The 25,139-nt window shown below is 36.1% G+C and overlaps 1 protein-coding gene across 3 annotated transcripts; it reads left to right on the top strand.

The window, feature by feature from the left end:
* On the top strand, positions 1 to 23,931 carry mapre1b (microtubule-associated protein, RP/EB family, member 1b). Of its 3 annotated transcripts, none has more exons than XM_039734711.1 (8): positions 1 to 206; positions 2,227 to 2,357; positions 2,553 to 2,698; positions 3,217 to 3,424; positions 3,609 to 3,662; positions 20,663 to 20,787; positions 21,443 to 21,595; positions 23,687 to 23,931. In XM_039734711.1, exons 2-8 carry the CDS (start codon positions 2,237 to 2,239, stop codon positions 23,738 to 23,740), a joined length of 861 nt encoding a protein of 286 aa, XP_039590645.1. In that variant the 5' UTR covers positions 1 to 206; positions 2,227 to 2,236; the 3' UTR covers positions 23,741 to 23,931. The 3 variants fall into 3 exon arrangements, with proteins under 3 accessions (XP_039590645.1, XP_039590648.1, XP_039590647.1); XM_039734713.1 differs by lacking the exon at positions 1 to 206 and adding an exon at positions 234 to 252; XM_039734714.1 differs by lacking the exon at positions 3,609 to 3,662 and having other exon boundaries at positions 4 to 206.
* Positions 23,932 to 25,139: the final 1,208 nt, after the last annotated feature.

The following is a 25,139-nucleotide window of genomic DNA, read 5'->3' as shown; positions in this document are numbered from 1 at the left end:
CGCCATGACGTCACGTGCGTGTTGAAGAAATTCAAGGTTCAGGGAACGGAAGAGGGTTTCGGCGAAGGAAAGGAGAAGTTGAGATAATAATTACAAAACACAGAAGAAACAAAAAAAAAAAGAAAAGAGGCTGCCTATAAACTACTTTCCTTCCAACCACCACATTCCTCTTGCTGGCTTAACTACTCGTGACACCGACGTAAGAGGTGAGTGTCGAGGTGTCGGCGGGCCGCGCGACAAAAGAAGTCACTGGTGAGCATTGAATGGCGGATAGCATGAGGGGGCAAGACAGAAACGTGGTTAATAACATAATGCCGTAACGTACCGTTAAGACTTTTAGAAACATGAAAGTAGACTCGGTGTCCGAATTCAAGGTAGCATCTAAATGAATCTGGGAGTGTCAGAGATGGCCGTTTTTACCTCGGTTTTTGCCGGTTCTGGGGGATGGTTAGCAAGCTGAAGAAGGGCTGGTTTTTCTCAGCAAGACGACTGTACTTGCTAAGCAGCTGGGAGGGCGCCTCCCTGATTTTCTACATCCTACGGGCTTTCGCGTTCGTCTTTTAATTCTTTGAGTGCTACATCTAAGTATACAGACGTTCAGTGCTTACGTATGATTATTTCATTACCTGCCCCTTTATCATGTGTATTCATGTAAAGTAAAAGTACCTCGTCATACTGCAGAACCACAGTGAAATGGACTGTCGCATTTCTAAAAAGGTTCGCAAAGGAGAAGGGCGCGGTGTAAGAGTGATCTAAAGGTCTGTGCAGTTCTTGGGCTGACCCAGTGTCTTTTTCTTATTATGTTCAAAATCGAAATTGAGGACGGCTTGGTTCCAATGAGACTCTGTTAAAAGCGGAAATGCGAGTTTATCTTATTTCGCAGTTGCCTTAGATTAAACAATCGAACACTTCAATTTGCATTTCCCAATGCAACCACGAAGTGATTTCTTACCAGAACGGTGTTCGTCTGTGTGTTCAACAATAATTTACAGCGCTAGAGCCAATGAACAGGCCCGACTTTTGGCAGATATCGAACGTCTTTTTACAGCTCAGAAAAAAAACTCCTTTTTGCTTGAGCATGCAGTTGACTATATGGTTCTTTAAGAGAAACGAAGAGTTTACCCGTTACTGATATTTATTGTACGCTTTATTTTGGCGTAACAGTTTTATTCGATTGAAGTTTGCTTAAGAAATCCCCAGGATAAGCAGGCACAGAGCACTTTGCCAGTCTTCACTCGTCTTCCAAATTGGCTCCGTTTTTAACTGAGACTTCTTGTCACAGATGCCTGAAATGATGAGCCCTTTGTAGCCGGCAGTTGGAAGTTTGAAGATCGTTTTACGCTGATGCCATTTCAGATCATAATTTCTTCCCAATAGCAAATGTAAATCTGCTATTATAAGAGTACTCGAACGATTTTAGTTATCTCTTATAAAGCAACTTCAGTTTTCACAAAGCCCGTTCTACAAAGTTCAATTTTTTAAATCGCAACCTTTAAGGGCTTGTTTCTGTAATCAGAATTTAAGTCGCTTTGCCTGCAGTAGTCTGCTGATATTCAGCAGCAGCACAAGTCAGATTTTCATGGCAGTAATAGTGTCTGAACTCCTCCCACCCGGCAAATCTAGGTTGTCAGAAAAATCATTGAAACTAGTACTGTTGGTTAGATTTAAAGGACGACCCTCTTCCCGTACAAGTGTTTATTTTGAGCGTAAACAGTAATTGTTTGAAGAGGAGGGTACTTATAAATAGAGCTTCTGTGAATACATTGTAACCAATGTATGGCAATAGTTTCGTTCTCGCAATACATTAGCTTATATTTGATTTGTGTTACGTGATACGTGATTATACAACTCCACAGTTGCCATCACAGCAGCTGCTGTGATATTTCGTTCAAACAGTTGTTTCTGTATGCCTCTGTGGCCAACCAATAAGTGTGTATACAGAAAAATCATTCTTTTCTTCTGCTGATTGAAAAATGTTTATTTGCTTCTTTTTCAAAGGGTGTTAATTTACATGGGTTTAAGACAAAGATAAGGGTTAATTCAGTGAATTCTAATGTTTTGTAGACACAGTAATTATCACCGGCTTCTCGTTTTTGTTCTCCCGTTTTGATTTTTTTTTTTTTAACAAAGGTTTATGTGTAGGGTTCTGTTTTTTAGGTTTGTGACTCACTATCCTATCATGCACCTGTTTTATTCTGGTTAATCTAATTTTTGTTTCCTGTACAGTTTAATAAAAATGGCAGTGAATGTATATTCAACCTCCGTGACAAGTGATAATTTAAGTCGACATGATATGCTGGCCTGGATCAATGAATCCTTACAAATGAACCTTACAAAGATTGAATTGCTTTGCTCAGGTATGATGCATTATTAAATCCAAAGTCTTGCTTGGTCCTGTGCTATGAATAGAACTAATAATTTCAACAAATTCCACAAAATGTTTTTAATTAATCTCTTTGCTGAATTCTTGTAACTGGAACATTATCATTTTTATATTATAAACCTTAAGTTTTGCTAACTTTTTGTTTTGTATTTCTTTGCTTTTTTTGTAGGTGCTGTATATTGCCAGTTCATGGACATGCTCTTTCCAGGCTGTGTGCCATTGAAAAAAGTTAAATTTCAAGCAAAGTTAGAACATGAATTTATTCACAATTTCAAAATTTTGCAAGCAGGCTTCAAGAAAATGGGTGTTGATAAAGTTAGTGAGCATTTCATTTTTTTTTCTTTGCTTGTACTGCATTGTCATGCTTTATTTGTACAGAATTACTTAGTAAGGGAAAAACCAATTCATTGTTTTACAAATAACCAGATATAGCACATTGCAACTGATAAATGTTTTTTTTTTTCAGTATTAAAAGATTAATTTGGTATTTTTCCAAGTGTTTTGTTTTTTTTTTTTTTTTGTTTCTCTAAATACTTGCGTGTCATTAAAGTGTCTCCCGTGGCGGATTACAAGTGAAAATTGTTCTGTGCATCAGCTTTGAAGCTCGAGTATGTTTCTCCTTATTGAGTCATGTTTGGAGATTGCACACATTGTAAAAACTCCAGTGGTGTTGAACAGAGAAAATGGATTCTTATCTCAATGTCATCAAAATGAAGCTTGAATTTTTTTTTTATTTGAATTAATTTAGGAGAAGTGTGGACATTGTTTTATGAAATACTATCAGTTTCATTAATTGTTATTCGTTATCTTTCTTTTCTTTATATTTTTTATAGATTATTCCAGTGGACAAATTAGTTAAAGGCAAATTTCAGGATAATTTTGAATTTGTTCAGTGGTTTAAGAAATTTTTTGATGCTAACTATGATGGAAAGGACTATGATCCAGTTGCTGCTAGACAGGGTCAAGAAACCGCTCCTGCATCAAACCTTGCTGCTCCTGTGCTCAACAAGCCCAAGAAAATACCAAGTACAGGTAGTGCTGGTGAGTGGAGTGTCTTTTTGTTTTTTAAATAATCCTTGCTGCACTAAATACTTTGTGACACAGACCATTTTATGTCACCAGTCTATAGGAAAAATATCAAGAAGATGTATTAATTTACAAAATTACTACATTGCTTTTTCCAGTCTTACAAATTTGATTGTGAGTTGTGATCTGTTCATTTCAGATTATAACCAGTCTTCAGAGTTGCAGACCAGTAAGAAACCAGCTGCAACAATTGGTATAATTTTATTAATTGTGCACTTTATTGGTGGTTTATGCAATATGTATTTTGTGTATGGTTCAGGGATGGGATTTTGTCACTTCTTTGTTCTGATTGTTTTAGTAGTATGTTCTGCATCTTAAGTAGAATTCATTTATGCTTCTACCAAACACTGGAAACTGCTAAAAGTTTGTATACTTAGTAAATCTGTTTTGTTTTGTTTTTTTTTTTTAAATGTATAAAAGATGTATACTTTGTTTTATCTGGATTGTACTTGACGCTCAGAAAGTGAACACACATGCATTGTGGCGACACATGTTCCCATTTTGACGTGTCCTCTGAGCTCGTCGTCAGAAGTTAAGATGCGTGCTGTATGTATTCAAATTTTGGTACTTAATGTCAACATCTTTATTTACTATCCACATCTCCATAGTGATACATGACTGTCAAAACGGCTGGCATCAGATCACCAGCTCTTTGAAAGTGTATGTGGAAAAGTGCTAGACAAAATGGAAGCAAATTTAAGACAGACACATCTGTGCAAAGTAGAAAATGTCTTAGAAAAGAAGTGCGGATTCCTCATTGTACTGACGCGATACATTTAATGGTCTCGCTTACCATCTTCTGTGTATCTGTTGGCTCCAACCCATCCCTCAGAAGAATCTAGAACTGCCACTTAGTGGAATCCTCTAGATTTACATAAAGTACGTGTGCAAGTATAGTCAGAATACTCTTTGCAAAGCAGCAGCATCTGTAAGCGTACGCGTCACATTGCGTGAAGTATATCCCAACCCTAATACATTATGCATGCACTACACATTTGTTTAAAGGGAAATATGATTTAGAATTGGAGGCCAGTTAATTATACAAGCATACATTCCTGATGAAAACAGTATTGTATGTAGTACGTGCACTGGTTTGCATGCTTAAAAGGTTAGATTGTCATCTTATTTGTGCCCTTTTGTTAAAAAAGGCATATTTGTCATTTTATTTTTAGTAGCAAAAAACTATATTTAAAATATTGTTGTTGTATATTGTAGCATGTATATAAAAAGTGATTCTGAAATATAGGAAGATAAAAATGTTCTGAATCGACTTTAGAGAATATTTTTTAAATCAATTTAAAAGACAGACGGGCAAAGTAAAGATAATACAGGTGGTGTGTGTGTTAGTGTGTTGTTTTTTTTTGGGTTTTTTTTTTTGTAATTGGGTTAAGATTTTTCCTGTTTTTAATAACCTGCAGTAAATTAGTATACTGTCTCTGTATTTCGGATACAAATGCATTACTGTAGTCTACAGTCATGTAAAAAAGCAAACTCACCCCATGAACTTTTTTTTTAAACTTCATCTTGATTATTTATAGAAAAAGGTGGTATGACAAATGTCATGCCTCATTTTCTTTTTATAGTCTATTGTATTTTTTTTTTTGATTTTATTGTAATCATTCCATACAAATAGATTAAAAAAAAAATAGGATTGAAAACAAATCAACCTCTACCCCTGAGAAAGAGATCATGGCTAACTTGAGTAGAACTTAAAGCTAGTAATAATAAATAAATTTGAGTTTAATAGTAATAGTAAAAGATATAATAATAGTATAATTTCAATATTTTTTTTTCTACATAAGAAATTTGTATGTACATCCTTACATTTGTCACTACCCCAAATATCTAAAATTAGAATAGTGTACCCTGGACAGCTTACCATTGTAGAATCCACTATAAATTCCTTATATCAGAATGTTCTTGAGAATGTCAAACCATTTGTCAGAAGATGAAGTTCAATTGTAAATGGACCTTTGAAAGGAACTGTGACTATAAACATACCAGTAAATCATCCAAAGAATGGTCAATAAGAAAATTTGAAGGGTTCTGGTATGGCCAAGTCAAAGCCCAAATCCGAATCCCTTTGGATGGATTTAAAATTGGCTGTGCATGCAAGCACCAACATTGCATCATGTAATTAATTCTGCATGGAGGAGTGGGAAAAACTTCTTTGGAGTCAATGTCCAAGACTAGTAGGCAGTTATAGGGATTGCTTATCTGCGGTTGTTTATGCCAAAAGGGCAGAACCACTATTAGAGCCACGGGTGTACCTATGTTTTTACAGATGGAAATTGTATATCTGTTCATTTTACATTGAATACATTATTGCAAAGTTTATTTTATTTTCAATTATATCTTACCTTCATCCAAATATACAGTTTAAATGAAGATCAAATTGAGATGTTAAAATATTTCATGGTATATTCTTACTCTTTCACATAACAGTAGGTAACTAAAATCAAACATTTGTTAAATTTCATTTAACTTGCAATGATAAGGACTAAATTTGTGCTGTTTCTTAAATGAAGAAGCAGTGTCCTTTGTAATATAGTTAAAATGTTTAGAATTTAGCTCTGAGTTCAGAATAATAGTTTAATATTTTTATTTTGTCTTAATTTGATCATGTTTTCCCCTAAGATTCTCACTTTATTTTAACTGCTGCCAGTGGTTAGTGGGGTGTTTTTTAAATTGAAGGAAATTGCTGCTTATCTATTCTATAATGCTACTAAGGCTGTGTCAGGTTAAAATTCTGGGGTCTACCACTAGTGTAGAGAGAAATAACTGTGCAGAGTCCAAATAGCTGTGACAAGTTACCTTGTACTGTATTTAGCAGAGCTTAATACTGACTTTTAAAAGTGTTTGCCAGGCTTGGTAACCAGGCATCAACTTTTGGTTGCCAAAACCAAAGATGATGTCTCTAAGAGCCAATATATAGAGTAATTAAGGTTCTGTGCATTTATTTGCCAGCTTGTTTTACCTGTTACTTGCATTTAGGTTTGAAATATTATTACTAAACGTGTTAGAATTTTGGCTCCGTGCACACCTGTTCCTTGTGTTATGTAACCAAGCCTTTGAGGATTGGGGTGATATAATTCAGTTGTTTGATCCTTTTTTTTTTTTTACACAAATGTTTTCATAGCTAAAATGCATTGTAATTAGCAATTAAAGTTGGTTATTTTCAAGAAAGTTACAGAATCCTTTGTTTACTTGAAGTGCACTGAATAAGATTCCACATTGCAATCAATTTTATAATCTTGATTCCATATAATACTGTGACCTGCAAATGAAAACAAACTCTTTAACACTAGAATCCCTGAAGCCTTTGACAAAAGTCATAATGCTGGGCCACCTTCCATCTTTGTTTTGCAAATGTTTCAAATCGGCACAGGCAGCAAGCAGCCTGCTATCTCATTCAATCCCCTCCCTGCTTAAGTCTGTTTATCTGGGTGCCTGGAGTTATAAAATGTAAATAATATATTGTTATTTGGAATTCGTACATTTCACACGTGTTCTGTGTCTGATCTGGATTAATGTAGGATGACAGGGAATGCGAGGTAAGAAATGTTGAATACATAGCTAAAACTTTTTTCATGTAATGACAAAATGCAAACGTGAAAGTGTATAATGTGTGCAGACTGAATTCCAAATGTCAAACAATTTCACAAAAGGTATAACAAAACAAGTGCGTCTTTATTAAAAAATATAACCGAAAAAATAAGAAAAATAAATTATTCCGTTTACATGTTGCTGCCAATATGTAAAAACTGAAGCCCAGATATCAATTGCATGGATGGTATAGAGGTAAGAACAGCTGCTTCTAAATCAAGAGGTTGCCGGTTTGATCCTGGGTCTTTCCCGCCTTTTCCGTTTTGAGTAATGAGTTTGTGTTACTACTATATTATAAAAACATGCATTTGCTTTTGTATATAGTAATCCCTCCTCAATCGCAGGGGTTGCGTTCCAGACCCCCCCGTGATAGGTGAAAATCCATGAAGTAGAAACCATATGTTTATATGGTTATTTTTATATATTTTTAAGCCCTTATTTCTCCCACACTGTTTATAAATATTCCCCGCACAGTTATACAGCATAAACCCTTTGTATTCTCTTAGATATTAGGTAAGACTAATTGAAATTATTTATGTAAACACACTGTTTATATACAGTAAAACCTAAATATTATTTTAAGGATATCAAGTGTCTCTGATATCACATATGTTACAGCCATTACAATAGACAGGCCACCAGCAATAAATACGTACAATGCAAGAAAAATTGTATACAGTAAATGTGTGTACAGTGACACTAAACGTATGTACATGTACTAAGTACTGTAAGTAGAAAATTAATTATAGTTACTCACCAACAATGACACGATGACTTGTCCGATAACGAGGAGTTTAATTTCACTGCACAATAAAGGACAGCGTTACAGCTCTTCTAAAGGAGCCTCTTCAGGCAACTGTATAGCACCGCCGCTGTTCTTCTTCCAGCAGACTTCAATCCAAATCCCTAAAGCAGATTCCATCCAGACTACTCCCTTATTACATCCACTTACAACTTGTTTTGCACCCTGTTTAAAAAGACACTGCGGCTGTAGATCTTAAATTCCTTTCCTACTTTTTAAATAAAAAGAATCGTAGCCTCATTAATGCCGTAATGGCGTCCTACAGCGGTGTAGCTTTTCCTTTCCTTCAAAATATCCAAAACATTTACCTTTTCGGCAATCATTAACATCTTCCGTTGGTGCTTGGGCACAGCCCCTGAAGCAGTAGCAGGAGTAGACCGTTTTGGAGCCATAATGAAGGGCTTGACTATGCACAAAGATAAACACAAAACTTAATTCTTTACACAGCGAAACACGTTGATGCTGAATGAGCGAGACAAGACTTCCTCGTTAACACTGCAGAATCAAATTTGGCGCTCCATCGTTGAGCCATTCAGCACACAGGAACTTAACTGCATGCTCTGATTGGCTAGCTTCTCAGCCCTCCGCCAGTAGCGTCCCTTGTATGAAATAAACTGGGCAAACCAACTGAGGAAGCATGTACAGGAAGTAAAAAGACCCATTGTCCGCAGAACCCACGAAGCAGCGAAAAATCTGCGTTATATATTTAGATATGCTTACATATAAAATCCGCGAAAGTCGAAGCACGATATAGCGAGGGATTACTGTATATTCCTTTTTCTTTGTACTTCAGTCTGCATGCATTATACACTTCACGTCTGCATTTTGTCATTTTACCACCATGAAAAAAAATCCTGTTTTACTTGTGTTCAACATTTCTTGCCTTGCATTTCCTGTCATCCTACATTTATCCACATTGTTGTAGACAAAGAACACCCATGAAATATATGTATTCCAAATGATACATTATTTAACTCGTACAACTCCACAGACCTCACACCCAGCCAAATAAACTGACTTGAGCTGGGGATGTGATAGCAGGCTGCTTGTGCTGAATGACACATTTGCAAAACAAAGACGTTGATGGAGACGTGCAAAGGAATTTATGTGGCCCTGCATTATGACTTTTTTCGTAGGCTTCAGGGATTGTATTGTTAAACAAGCCTTGGGTATAAATCTCCAGATCACATCCTTATAAGCAACATCATCACCCCTTAGAGGGATTACAATTAATTATTAGTAATTTAAATATTTTTACTCAAGAAAAGTTTATGGGTAGCATGATAGCGCTGCTGCTTTGCAATAAGAAGACGGTGGGGTATTGTTTGCCTTCAGGATGCTCCATGTGTGAAGTTAGCATTTCTTCATCATGTTTGCAAAAGTTTCCTTCCACAGTCCAAAAACATGCAGATAGACCGAAGTTCCTAAATTGGCCCGTGTTTGTGTTATCACCCTGAGATGGACCTGTTGACATTTCCAGAGGTTGTTCCTCTGTTGTGTGCAGTGCTTGCCAGGATAGTAGGTTTGTAAATCAATTGGAGTACAATGATACATACACATTAATAAAAAGATAAATGTCCGTCTGTCTGATTGCTATGTCTTTTTCTCATTTTAAAAGATGGTGCATCACAAGCATCTTAACAATAAAATGCAATGCATTTGTCCTTCCAATAGAGTTTGCATCACAAACGGTAACACTGCTTTTATGAATCCTATAACAAATGGTGTTTAACACAGATATATGCTTTGCATGATGCACTGCAAACGTTAATGCTGAGGTCTATATTGATTACTTATTTTTAAACTTGCTCTAGGTAGTACAGCTAGTATTTTAAAACATTCATTACACATATACATATTGTGTAACAATCATGTGAATGAAAATATTTAAATATTTTCTCTGCATATCTTAATGTAAGATATAACAGCAGATGCTTACTCACCTTCTGTTTTACATTTTTCTAAAATATTTAGCAGTATTTCTTACATGTTTCATTAGTTTCTAAAATATCGCACCTTGACTTTTTGCATTCGAATAAAAATAAGTTTTCATCTGCTAAAAACCGGATGAAGTAATATGCCTTTTGTTGTTATTGTTTCATAGGATTTCATATTCTCTGACTCTTGGAGAGTCCTTTGGGATTTTTGATCTCTTCTGCTCCATGTGGCTAATTCTTATGTATTCAACCCGCATCACCTTTCGTACACCAGTCTTTCTCCACTTTTTATGGTCCTGTACCCCAGTTTTGCCTTTTTAAATTCATTGGTGACCCCCTTGTAGCAATTGCAAGCTGCCCCCTTGGTGAAATGGGGGATATGTGAGATCTTGTGTGTTCTTTAAATTTTTAAAATAATACTACAAAAGCTTTAAAGTTTACTATTTATCCTTTGTGCATTTATTCCATAGATGGAGCTCTGTTTTAGACGGTCGATAGTTTAGAATATCACTGGTGTTTCTGACACTTAGTTTGGACGTAATAAGACTGACTAATCATACTGTTTTTTGTGCAATTAATTTAGTTTTGTTTTTCTATTCACTCTCCACTTTCTAGCACTCTGTTTTGAGTTTACAGGCTGCTTGTGTTTTCTGTGTAGCTGAAGTTTTACTTGGTTTTTCCTTCAGGCTAATGTACTTGTTAAGCTATTTACATTGTTTACTGTATTAGTACTAGGGGGCTCGCTTTGCTCACTGACCCCCATGCGGGCGATACGCACTCTGCCGCTCGCATATGGGGAAGCGGATGTACAATTTAAACAGATTTTAATAGGAATTGTTACATAAGCATAATAGAACTATCTATTTTACACTACAGCAAATAATTAACCATAGTAAAACATTATAAATTAAAAGAATTGTGTTCAGGTTGCGTTAGAGATATGTGTTGCGTTATATGTTTTCGTTCTGTTTGGCTTTGTAATTAACATGCAAATACTTTTTAAACTTACACTTTTACTGTAAAACGTCAGTAAAAACAATATTTGGAATTAACTTTTCGTCAATATCGCTTTGAATTTTGATTCAGTGTTTGGAGTTGCATTGTGACAACACAACGTATAACTGCCCATGAGTGAATATTGTTTCTTTCTCTCTAATAAATAAACCGACTTTTTCGAATGTTTGTCCCTGTGATTTGTTGTCATAGCAAAAGCTATTCTAATGGGAAACTAAACATTTTAATATGAATGGCATATCAAGGTCACCTTTGGTGTCTGTTTTCCGCGGAAGATGTACTATATTACTTGTCGCCTGTTAAAATTCTACATGTCAGAATTGTTCGAGCAATTTTGAATACAACTAATCTTGTCGTTTTGCATAGCCCATCACTCATACATAAATTACATAATAACTTTACCGGCCGGTGGAAGATCGGACAGTGTTAACGGTTGTAGATATTCTACGGGATATTGTAAGTTGATGTTTTCATCTTTTGCACAGTCACCGCCAACTGTTTCAGCATAGTCTATTGATATGCATTTAACCAATTTGCTGTGTAACTGTTCAATTTTCGCGTTAATTTGTTTGACTTCCTCGTTTCTCGGTGCTAGGATTACCTGTGTACTCATTTCATCTGTTAACCCTTTGAGATGAAATTCTTCATTAAGATTTAGACATAATACGTTTTCCTTTATTGGGAACTTTATAGTGAGGAAAATGTAAAAATTTATAAGAGCTGAGAGTGCAAGAACTGTCTGACAAAAGCATTCACACAATTGAGAGGCGAGAGAACCGTGGGCTTGTGCCGTAAACCGGAAATGGTTGAGAGGATGGCAGGACTTGGAAAAAATCTCTTGGAAATAGTCTCAAGATTTTCTTTTATATTAGAGAGAGAAGTACAGAATTCTGGCTGACCACTGTAATCTTTCAAAATGTAGCAGCAGCTACTGAATCAAAATAACATTTCTTGATAATTTGTTCCCCTTCAGTTTTATTCAAAGATATGTCACAGTAGACGTCAAAGATTTGCATGATAACAATGTTTAAGCCCCTCTGATCTAACTAAATCTAACTTAGAACCAACCTATTGTGAGTTGGTTGATAAACATTCTGACTGAGATTAAAGGGGAAGGCACACGGTTCAGAAATTCCCATGCCTTTGAGTTACATTGACTGACTTTATTAAAAATTCAGTGAATTTTATCTTTTTGTCATTCTGAAATTCCACTCAAAGTGTTTTGCTTTGGTAGATGATAAATGGATAATAAGGACAGGCAGTGCTCTTATAATAGCAATGTATTTAAAAGAAATTCATCTACCAAGGTTGGCATCTTTAAAATTTAACTTAAATGTGGGGTCTGCATAGCCGGTTTTAGTGGGCTGTAGTAGTTGCATGTTTTTGTTCCAAACTTATTACCTAATTGAAACCAGTTCTTGCCAAAAAGGATCTTATTTAAATTATTGCTTGTTAGTGTTTTTATTCTGCAATGTCATTTCATGCCATATCGTATATTTTTTACTTGCCAAGGATATCGCCCAGATTACTTGTAGTTTGAAGTGGATTAGTAATGATCAGTTTTAGACTTTTTTCCCTTCTGTTTTCTTCTAAATATTAAATCTGATGTGGTTCATGTTGAATTCAAAGGAGTAAATTATTGCAAGTTAGACGGGAAACTTCTAGTTCCTTTGTCATTTGTGTCCTATTTCTGTTAAGTAGAAATGAAAAACTGATTGCAGCTATTTAAGAATAAAATAAACAATAGCGGGGAATTTTAATAAGCCAGTTAACTAAAATGAAAAATTAAATGTTGCTTGAGCAGTAAGTGTTTCAACAGCAATAACTAACTTCTCAGTAAGAAATTAATTGGAATAAAAAGATGTTGCACCTGTGTTTCTTCAGGACTAACTTTTTGCTAAAGGGGCTCAGATTGATATAACAGAATTGAATATATCAGAAAGCTAGAGAAGATGTTTATATTTATAAGAGTCTGTTAATTCTTTTTAATGTCCCATTTTAATGCACCTCCTCCATTTCAAATGTACTACTGATTCAGCATATTTTAATGTATTCATGACAGCTATTATACTGTATATAGATGATTACAAGCTTATTAACCTTTTGTGATGTTGCATATTAAGTAGCATAGTTATTCCCAAAAGAAGTCCTAGTTTCTACGACGCTAAAGCTGTGCCTGTTAAAGAAGGATTTCAGCCAGTTCCTCAGAGAGAAAAGTCTGATCCATGCTTTGTGTGAAGTTGTCATAGGAAGTGGTCCGGAAACAATGATTCCTGCGGCAGTAGTCCTTTCTTTTTGTCAAGATGAAGTGATGAAAAATTCATTTTCAGCACCATTTGACTGGCAGTGGTAACTACAGTTCCAGTGTTCTCAAGCTTCTTGAACTCTTTTCTTGCAATATCAGGAACTCTGGAACACAAGCAACAGGAAGGCAAGGCATTAAGATCTTTGTTGTCAGATGAGGAAAAGTTGAGTTAAAAAATAGTTTTAAATTAGCTCTGTGAGGTAAATCATTTTGTAAGTGGAAATGGAAAATACAGATGTTGCTTGTTTTGCACCATTAGTGCTGCTATTTATTTTGTTCATGATATTGTAATAGGACAGTTTTTTTCTTACACTGTTCAAGGTAGTTTTATAAATAAACTATAGATTACAAGTGTTAACATTAATTTTTATTGACAAAAAGTGACCATAAAAATACTAAAATAAGTAAAAGTACCTTTAAATACATACTTTTTAAGCAATGCACAGACAATATTTATCCATAGTACATATGACATAAAAGAAAATAAAATTTTCTCATAATTGCAAGCTGTCATATTGTTTAATTTTTTTCTGAAATGTTTATCTAAAGCAAAGTTTAATTTGAAAAAAGTTTTCATCATTTGTCTATCAAAATATATACAGTATATTCTAACATATTTATTGAAACTGGCAGGTAAATACTGCTTAAATGTTAATGTACATGAAATTATAGTTTTGAATCATTTTTAATCGTTAATTGCACTACAGCAGGGCTATTCAATTACAAATTCAGTTGGGCCAGATTGTCAAACCAAGAAGGTAAGCTGGGCCAGTCATTTTAGCGGCAAAGCAGCTCGTAATGACAAATTTTAAAACCAACACAAACAAATTTATTGAAAAACATAAGGTTTATTCGTTGTTTCTCTTTTAACTTTGGTCAGTTTGCAGAGCAAAAGGTGCATACAAAAAGAGCTGAATTAACAGAATCTGAGGTAGCCCCTATTTTTTCCACTTACAAAAGAAAAAAAACTGACCTAGGCTACATATCTGACCTATCTGATCACAAAGTGCGTAAAACAAAATAGTGCACAGTAGTAGGCTATTAGAAATAGCATTGCTTCCTTTTGAAACAAAATAAACAACTTGCACACATTTGACTCAGGAACATCTCAAAGTGCATAAAATAAAAAGTGCACAGTATTCACAACTATAACAACACTGAGGGAACATATTTTACATCACCATGTGTGATTAGGCATGCCTCTGTTACGCATCCCACATTATATTGATGTATTGTAGGCTACAGTTACCCTGCTGACTTAGTGGGAGAAGTGACATTTTTTGTTTTGAACGAGAGCAGTGACTTTAGGCTCGTAAGTTGTCAATGCAATTCAAGGCATTGGTGGAGAGTATGGTCAGTCAGGGAGCAACGAGAGTTGCTTTTTATGGAGTTCATGTGTGAAAAACTTGACTCGCATGTATATGTTGATCCAAACATACTGAGCATGACGATCGCTACTTTCTTAATGTTAGGGAACTGATGTGCGTTGACATCAGTCCAAAACATTGCAGGCCCGTTAGTGGAAAGCTCCTGTGCCATGGTTACAGATGACTGCATGTCAACAAGTTCGAGTGTGAATTTCCCCTCGTCAATGGAAGGGACCAGTTTCTTAGCTCTGGCGGATAAGTACCCTTCTATTTCAACAGTGAACGGGTCTCTGACAAAAACGGCCAACTCTGTGGGCAGATCAAGTCCATCCAATCAACCAGCAAAGTTATTTTTCAACATCGCAATGAAATCTGTCATCACATCCGTGATTTGTGCGGGGCGTAAGATGCCTTTGCGGAGTGTCGGAAAATGCAGCATTCGGCCTGTGCTCAAATCATTTGCAAAAGGTCCAGTTTAACTTGGAATGCGCGCATCTGTTCCACAAGGTCAATGATAGTTTTGTCTCTGCCTTGAAGTCCCAAATTGAGGTTGTTCAGGTGTTTGAATATGTCGCTCAGAATGCAGGCATCGGTCATGAAGTTGTCGTCCAGTATGCGACTCAAGTGCGTTTCTGCCTTTTTTTGCTTGCTGCCGCGGAGGAAAGTTATGATCTTTTCTCTGAGACCGCAGAAACACTCCAGTGCTTTGCCTTTGGGCAGCCACCTCACGTCATTATGCAAAAGAAGGTTGGGGTGCTCAGCAGACATTTCTGACAGCAGCATGCGGAATAAGCGGTGTTGGAGGCTTGATGTGGAGTGAATAAAATGAATTATAGCCATAACGCTGTCCATTGTTGTTTTGAGTGCCCCGCTTAGTTTTGAGCACAACACCGCCTGATGCACAATGCAGTGTAAGGAGATCAACTGAGGTGCAACAGCGGACCAACGTGCTGCCAAACCATTTACTTTTCCTGTCATGAACGGAGCCCCATCTGTCACAAGCATGCAAACACGCTTCATATCCAGACCACTGTCTTTAAAAAAGGCAGAAATTTTCCCAAAGACTATATCGCCAGTTGTGTGTCCTTCTAACGGCAGTTAGAAAACGGACCTATATATGCACAACTGAGCAGTATCAATTTTGTCTATGGACTCATCTACTGTTATAGACATACTATCAGCTTTCATCAGGTCTCCTAACAGCGTTTCATACACATCTGCAGCAAGAATTTCAACCCTACGAATGTTTGAAGTATCTGACGGGGGCACGTTTTTTATAGCAGATACCACGCTCATTTAAAATTTATCGTCATTTATCACCTCATCCACGACAGCCAGCATACAGTCCTTCACGGTTTCAGAGTCTGTGAATGGCCTTTTCTTTTTTGCCAGTATCCAGGAAACACGAAGGGATGCTACAGTAGCTCTCTCTTGGGCTGTGAATGACCGCACCATGGTAGTACTGCTCCGGTTGTAAGATGCAATCAAACTCTGCACTTTTGCAGTCCTCCCTTGAAATCCCTCTGGAAAATTGGTACGAAAAGTGTGTGGTGTTTCTCAACATGATGCCTCTGCACATTGTAATCTTTAAATACTCCAACGCACTCATTACAAATTAAACACATCGGTTTAGCGTTTGGATGTGGCGGAAAAATAAACAAGTATTTGTCAGTCCAGGCAGGGTTAAACTTACGGTTTTCATTGGCAATTTTATGTTTCAGTGTTGAGAAAGACATATTGATAGTAATCTAAGCTACTAGCGGTACGCTCTGCATTGTTTGCGTGTTGCAGGCTACTTAATTTACGTAGGAATGCGCGTTTTTGGCGGGACCATAGACATAATAAATACTTTATATTTATATTAATATACTATATATTTATATTAATATAATATATATATATATTTATATTAAATAACAATTTATGAATAACATACAAAGTATATTAATTTATTATCTATGGGCGGAACCACGGGCCGGGCCACTCGGAGGTTGATTTTGGGCCGCATTTGGCCCGCGGGCCAATTGAATAGCCCTGGACTACAGCATTTAGCTATTAAATTATATTTACTATATATATATGCAGGTTTTTTTCTTAGTGTACCAGCTGGACAGCCCCTAATTGTTGAAATATAATTATAAATATGGATTATTTTAATTATGCAGGACTTATTTCTTACCAAAACCAGATGCTGTATGACAGTGAACACAAATGAAAACCGCACAAACCCTTAAAGAAAGCTGCACATCTTCTCATATTCATAAGATGTTTATTGAGAATATACAAGGCTAAAATGCATACGTTTTCAAATAATACAGTAGATACATTTTAGTTTTAAGCTAGCAAGCCTGTTTACAAAGCAGCATGTTCTTTTTCTAATTGCAAATGTGAACTGCTGTACTAAACACAAGGTCTCTTGCTGTCCACACTTAGACAAGCAGTGTTCGTTTCAGTTAAAGGACAAAATTAAAAAGTAGCTTTTCTTGATGTTTTTATAATTGCACAGAAAGACTCTTCCAATTCCTTTTTCTCAGATTATTACTCCACCTTAATTTAAGTCTAACATTCAAATCATCTTCACTCTGGTAAAAAATGCCTTCCTGCTCCAGGTAGTGCAGCAAAAATGACTTGCACTACCTGACCTACAGTAATACCTCACATAAAGGAGCACAACAACTAAATTACCATAAATCTTAGAAATGCAGATGCTGAAAAAAACTTTTTTTGTGTGTTCAGCCAATTTACAAATCACTGATCTAGCCTTTAGTAGTAAAAATTGGCAGGTTTAGATCGGCAGTTGTCAATTAGAATATGGTTAGTATTGATTTACAGGCATGAAGAAGGTCCAAATCCGGAGGCTGTTTATTAAGATGAAGTGAACTTTTTTGAAATGATGCATGTGCCAGTACTAGTGCAGACTTGTGCCATAGTAAACCAAGACTGAAAACTTAGTTTTACCATAGCATACACTTGTTAGAGATACTACAGCAGTGTCAGATAAAGGCAAGGGTGTACAAATATATGGGACATTGGGTATAAAATTAATCAGAAAACAACATTGCACTAATGCAATATTATTTGAACAGCATCAGATTGGGTATGAATTTACGCTGGCGCTGTTACTTAGTCGGATCAGGAGAGGCTGGGGGTGTTAGAGCATGATCGTCATTGAGAGAATAAAACTGGAGCTTATTCAGTGCAGCCCCCCAGTTTTATTGTCTGATTTACGTTCAAGCTTCCAGAAACACACACCACTCTCCCCCTCCGATCTGACGCCGTTTTCAAATAAAGACGTTGTGCAAACATGTTTAGTTACACTCCCTCTTTATTTGAAAAGCGTGTCCGATCTTGTGCGTGAACAAGACTGGGAAAACTGTGGACGTGGATGTGAGTGTTGTGCGTGACTGAGAATGACTGTGGATGTGAATTTTTTTTCAGTTTTACTCTTGAGTGTTCCTGCTCACGCTGAATTAGTATGCGCCTTCTGATCCATGGTGTCAGAGCCGCGCTGACAAAAAAGAGACTTGGGTATATATGACTTTTGAGAATTTCCTGTGTCAGTTCAGGGGGTGGGGGGCAGGGAGGTGTTGTGGGAGCGTGAACATGAGTGAGAATAAAACTTAAAAAAAAAAAAACACTAACTTTGACAAGTACTATACATTTACAGCGGCTGTTACAGATGCAAATCAAATGTATGTTTTTATTGTATAATAACAATAAGAGCAGCTGTCAACTCAAAACGGTAAACTTGAGAAGCTACTAGCATCCATCGCAGAAGCTCTTGATTGGGAATCGGCAGTTCTTAGCATTGCACCATGGATAATAACAATAACAGCTCACTACTCAAAACGTTTATTTTGGGAGACGTTAAGACTCAAACCCAGAACTTTCTGAATAGGAGTCAGCAGCTCTAACCAGTACACTACCCGAGAAGTCATGACAACAAGCAACACCAACCTGATTCCTTTTTCTTTGGTTGTAATCTTGAAAAAAAGCGCATTTGTTCTGTTATATCTTTTGTGAAAGTGTTTCTGTGATATTTAGAATTCAGGCTTCACACATTATACACTTCATGTCTACATTTTGTCAATTATTACTAAAACATGAAAAACATTTCTGTGTTAACGATGTGTTTACTGTGCATAGATCGTTGTAGACACGGAACACACATGAAATGAAAGTGTTCCAAATAACAATATAGTATTTATAAAAGGTGTCATTTTGCTTGAATTCTCTATGTAACTCTAAGCAACTGACATGCAGGTAAACAGACTTGAGCTGAGAAGACTGTGCGGGGTGGGGGATTTGATAGCAGACTGCTTGCTGTTTGCTGCTTATCAACACATTTACAGGACAAAAGACTGATGGAGAGGTGTGAAGCGTTTTAAGGTGGGATGGATCTACGAGTTTTTTCGTAGGCTCTGGTAATTCTAGCGTTAAGCTGGTCTGTTTATTTTTTTTTACATGGTTTGCATTACTTAAATTGCATGAAACAAAGTCTCGTACATAGCTTTTGCCTTTATTCATAAATTTATTTTGGTGAGTAGTGTTTAGTAATTGTTTTCATGTTGATGCACAAATATCTTTTTTATTCAGCAATGTAACATTTGTATAGACACTCTTAGCATTGACTCAAGAATTTAGATGTGCAATTGCAAAATACTTTAGTAATGTTTACCCTTCTGTGAGGAGGAAAGAGACTTTAAAACAAATTGTTATAAACATTAAAGTCTTCCATCCCACATATAAAAAAATGTAGCATCTAAACTTTAAGAAATTCTTTTTTTTAATAAAGACATTTTTCCCTTAATTTTATATCATGCTTCCAGCCAATGTTAATTTTTTTTTTTTTTTTTTGCTTCTTCCCTTTTTCCCCTGCTCTGTGATTGATTTCCCTTAGTGCAGCATTCTTTTATTTCATCTTGAAGGTCACAAGCTACATCACACTTCAATATTCCAACAGTGGTTGCCTGTATGTTCAAAAACAATGTTTCAAATCCACCAGCATTCAATTAACAATTGAGGTAGAGAAAAAATGTGAAGCTAAGGAGGTTAATTACTGATTAAATACTTGTCTTAATTTTTAATATCACTTCTTAATGCATTAAACAATCTGTCATAAATACACGTGATTCCACAACCTTTTCTCTAGGTCTCCAAATGCTGTTCTGTTATCACAAGTGTAAATGGAATTGTTAATCATCTATATATATATAATTCACTAAGGCAAGACACCCATGGAAAGCACGCTGGAAGGGGCGTGGATTCACTAAGCCACCGACAAGTAAGACACCTATGGCACACGCAAGAAGGTGCCACGCCCACCAACTCCAAGACCATTGGATACGACAACTCGGACACGACGACACAGAAAAAACGGCGTCATTTATATTCAGCTGTCATAGAGGCCACATGCACCTCCGAGCCACGTTGACTGTTCATAGAGGCATGTTTCTCGCGGAGGTGAATCGCCATATGCAGCGTGCAAAACGGTTTGCGAGGGGTATCCCCTGGGATCCTTAAAACAATCCTTTACAACTGAGGTTAAAACGCAATGAAGTAAGCAGTCTTTTTAAAAAACGAGTTTTCGGTTATGACGCAAGAGCGCGTGCACCATAGCAAACAGTTTTATACACTACATACAGCAATTTGATTAGCTTAGATGCTCCTGCAGGAACACGGAAAGTCTACGCGAGTCACAGGTGCATCTGGACTGTGCAAAGATGACAACGACTCAAGTGACAAGTTGGAGGTGGGCACATGAGCGATGGTGGTCTGCCAGTTTTCAGTCACGGACGATTGTGTGTTGGTTTGTTCCGTGCATTGTTACAATGTTGCTTTTCTTGCTGATTTATTACATTACTGATTTTTTTCAAATGTTAATTTTCTCCCTGTGCTTAAAAATCATTAAAAAACCGGCCTGATTATGCGGCGTATGGTACGCCGCGGGTTGGCTAGTTTTTTATATTCTTGTTCATAAATATGATTTTCTATCGAAGCATAAACTGAATTCCTTTGAAAGTGATCAAAAGAATTTTTCTGTTAATATGTCTTAATGTATGTACATTAGGAAATGCTATACTTTTTTAGGGCAGATGCAACTGATTTGTATTTTTACCATGTTATGCAGGTTAAATGTATGTCTGCCTTAATTATTTTCAGCTCCTCAAAGAGCCACAGCAGTAACAAAGACAGCACCTGCCCCCAGACCTGGTACAGGACCAGCTAGGAGAGCACCAGGTACAACAGGAAATGGAGATGAAGAAAAGGCAGAGCTTATTCAGGAGGTGGGTTTTGTGTCAACATTTTGTTTTGCAGAACATCGCCATTGAATGGAACCTCCTAATTAGACAATTAAATTCATATTAGAGATGACAAAGTTATTGAAAACTTAATCTGTGGCACCTTCCTAATATTCTGAATAGTAAATTACAAATTTGGCTGCTTTTGAAATACTACTTTGTTTCCACTAAGCAGCATTTTTTTTTTTAATGAAGGGTTTTGACCATGCCAACCTTTTTACAGTAGAATGTTGAAAGATACCACCACTAAACATGGGACAGTGTGTGTAAAAATCACCTGATTAATTTATCACATCACCACATACTGTATTGGTAGCATCTCCCAAATCATAGACAAATACTAACCCATATGTCAAGTCAAATTGTTTGTTGTATTTTATAGAAATAAGGAAGATTCACATGTGAGGAACATTCATATACTGTATGCCATCATACATGAAATATGTTTTATGAGCTTAAGGCAATGTGTTAAGGTTTTGTGTTTAATTGTAAAGAAATATAGTGAATATCAAAATTTCATGATCAATTTCACAAAAATAGGTGCTGATATTATTGCTTGCATTTGAAACACAATCTGTGCTTTTCCATGATCTAACATTGTTTCAGTAATGCAGTGCTTTGTTATGCTTTAATTATATAGATAAACCTACTAAAAATTACTATTGAAGACATGGAGAAAGAGCGTGATTTCTACTTCGGCAAACTGAGAAATATCGAACTTATCTGTCAGGAGAAGGAAGGTGACAATGATCCAACATTGCAGAGAATTGTTGAGATTTTGTATGCCACTGATGTAAGTAATCAATCTTACAAGTCAGCTTTTTCATATTTTGCTCTAATTAAAACACTTGGAAATGTTTTAAATAACATTTGAAAAGGTAGAAAATTCTGTTTAACCATTCTTAAAACAATAGTATTCACCTGCAGACTTGATATTTAAGTAACTGGAAAACAAAGAAGTAATCCTCCAAGTGGGATTGGAAACATTTTAATGAATATGGAAGGTTACAGTGTGGTCCTGTTTTCAAGTTAGTCCATGTTAAATGTTTCCTTCACATAAGTTGTTTGCCCACATCTCAAAAATTGAACTTCCACTTTCTTAATATGCTCATTGATACTATTGGGATAATAAGCATGTGATGTATCCACTGTAATCTTAATTTTTTTGACACTTATATTTTTCATTTTAATTCACCTTTTTGATAGGATTTGTTTTTCTTTTGTCTCAAACCAGCAACTAGGATCAAATATGAGACAGTATTTCTTAGTGTGCAATTGTTCATTGTAAAGTAACTTACAAGAAAGCATTTTGGGACAGAGATGGTTCATGAGGATGTTTTGGACACAGTAGAACAACAACCACCTAGTTAATGGAACATATTGAATAAATATCTAATGTAGAGACTAGTTGTATTCAAAGTAGTTGTACACCTCCAGAACAAGGGTTTGCTGCCCTGTATTATTGCAATGTAGTAACAAAATGAACAAATGGTTGTGATACACCAGCTGTTGGAATTACAGAGACATAGTAACCAGATGAACACACCCATACACACACACACTTGCCCTTTTTATTAAGGTGGATTATTATTATTGTGTTATGATAGTGTGATGCATGACACAGAAAATCTCAGCATGAAGTACTAGTGCGTTAATGAGAGAGTGCATTCTTACATAAGCAGAGTAGATTGGTGCAGCAGAAAGAGAGAAGCCCTCCAAGGACCTGAAAATTTGTTGACTGACCATGCTGTTAACTCTTTTTTCTCTCTTTATTCCCTGTCTTTTTTCTCCACGTAGATCTTAAACTAATGCATATTGAAACGCAACTTGGATTACTGATAAGTTAATTGAATTAAATATCTATTATGTAAGTACGATGAGGTCTCACTAAATTCCAGTGCACCTCATGTAATTGCTACTTACTAAGGATTTTCTACATCCATACTTTACCAATGTATATATTAAAAAAAAGCCAGTACAGTGGATTCTTGAGGATGCAGAATGTACATATTTCTGTAATAGCGGAAAATAAAATGGGGAAAAAACACTAGGTGTGTCACCACCGAACTGAGTCATAGATAAGAGGATAAGCAGAGCATGTTAAGAACATGATTACACTTGCATTGAGATATGATATAGTTTATTACATATAGGCATACTCGCATTAATACTGTATATAACCTTATGTGCTGAAGTACAGACCTGCACTCTGGCATGCTAAGAGTCACAAAGATGGCGATGTCCTCCCATTCGATGTCCCTTAATGCCTTTTGGACCAGAAGACTCGACTGAAGTCCACAGCTAATGTCTGTGTGCATGTGACATGCTGTCTAAGCCAGTTCCAAACGTACTTGATAGGAAAGGTCTGGTGAGCATGCTGACCAGGCGAAATGACAGACAGCTTCTAGAACATGTTGAGTTACACAGGCAGAATATGGCCCTGCTCAGACTCTGTTACTTGCATGAATGATGCTGAGTCACATCTACTAGTCACAAATGATTCACAGAGTACCATACAGTATTTGATAACACAAACAGTTTTTGTAATGCTGTAACCATTACCAGTTAATGAAGTGGTGTGATCTTTTCTATACTCTGACCTTATACTTTTATTATAACGTTGTATGCCCTCTTTTTTTTTTTTTCCGTACTGTGTTACAGTATTCAAAACTGGGTTTCTTTGAAGTGTTCTTTTTTCACTTACAAGTATATTTATGCCAATGCTTGGAAATTAATTTTTTTAATATGAAAGTTTAGTGTACATTTGGTCAGTTTTTGAATTGTTACTTGTCCAGAGACAAGACATTTTTTGGAGAAGAATGTGGGTCAGTACTTTGGTGGTCAGGTACAAAAAGTTAATTGGACTATATTTTCATTTTTTTAGGAAGGTTTTGTGATTCCCGATGGAGACTCTCCGCAGGAGCAAGAGGAATACTAAGTTTCTTTCCCAATGTGTTAACTGCCTGTACTCCCCACCAAATCATGTTATGCGTTTGGTTCTGTACAAACTTTATATGAAAATGTTGTGTAAGTGGGAAAAATCCAGTTGAGTACCTCTTTTTGTAATGCTTGCACTTTGCAAAATATTTGGACCTTGATGTGAATAAATATTAGTTTGTCCACAGAGAACTATATTGTTTAAAAGTATTACACAAACCAGTCAAGTGGGTTTCCCCACTTTGTTTTCAGGGGAGATCAGGAAATATTGACTTTTCGGATCTCTTTTTTTTTTTTTTTCTTCATAATTTCACTTTTCACCTAAGTTTTAAAAGCACACTTTTAATATTCATGAAAATAAACTACAGGTCTGATATTTAATGTTTTCTTATTTTTGTTATGCAAACTTAAAGCTACTATTTTTTAGTTTCTAGTATCTGGAAGAGCAAAGCTTTACAGAGATTGTTTTCCCGGAGGATAAATTCATGTCAGAATTTTGGGCCAGTGAGGGTAGCAGTAGTGACTAATTGTGAACATTGCTGTGGGTTTAACTGTGATTTAAGCAATTTCTGCTTAAATTAACTTGCAAAAGGAATAGTACTGAAATTTGGCCCATAAGTGGGTTGTGCCATGTATGGGTGTTATTTCCCTGCACAGCATCATTAGGCTTTTGATTTATTTCTGTTTCACATTTTGTTTCTAGGCAAAACACATATAGTGCTTTATATTTTGAAGCTTTTGGAAAATTAGCGTGGTTTCTTTTCCCCCAGCCCCTTTGTACAGTAGCTGTGCAGGGGAAGTTGGAGTCTTTGCATTATCAATTGATTGATATTTATGTATAAATGTGAAATTCTAATGTGTTTGCCTTTTATTGGATATTGCACCTTCCCAAATACAGTGCTGTTAGCACTTCTAATTCCAGTATGTGTTTGAAACAAATTTACAGTTGACTTTAGTTGAAATGTGTGCACAGAAGGGGATCATTGTGGGAGGTGTGTTTTTTAATAATCATACACCAGCAATGAGTGGTTAGGATTTAATGGCTGTAACAAAAGTGTGATTGAGAGTTTGATCTAAATACTTCTGAATAGTTTATCTGGTTATCACCTCTCCAGCCTTGTTCTACTTTGCTCAGTTAAAGGTTGGCTTTTGTTACTGTTTTATATTTTTTGGAAAGTTTCATGTTTAAGTGAAAAAATCTGTAAATAAACTAATTGCCAAAAACATGCAGTAAACTAGCCGTTTTGGGGGGGAAGGGGTGGTGTGGGGAAAGCAACTACCATGGTGCTATCTCTAAATGACCTTGTTGCCTTTTATTGTCGCCGTAAGGTTTCTGTACACTGTGGACTTCATACCAGTGCAGGTCATTTTTTACAGGGCTTTTTTGTTTTGTTTTTTTT

The sequence above is a fragment of the Polypterus senegalus genome, chromosome 14 (genome assembly GCF_016835505.1).
Source record: "Polypterus senegalus isolate Bchr_013 chromosome 14, ASM1683550v1, whole genome shotgun sequence".
NCBI lineage: Eukaryota > Metazoa > Chordata > Cladistia > Polypteriformes > Polypteridae > Polypterus > Polypterus senegalus.
This window is presented reverse-complemented; position numbering and strand designations above follow the sequence as displayed.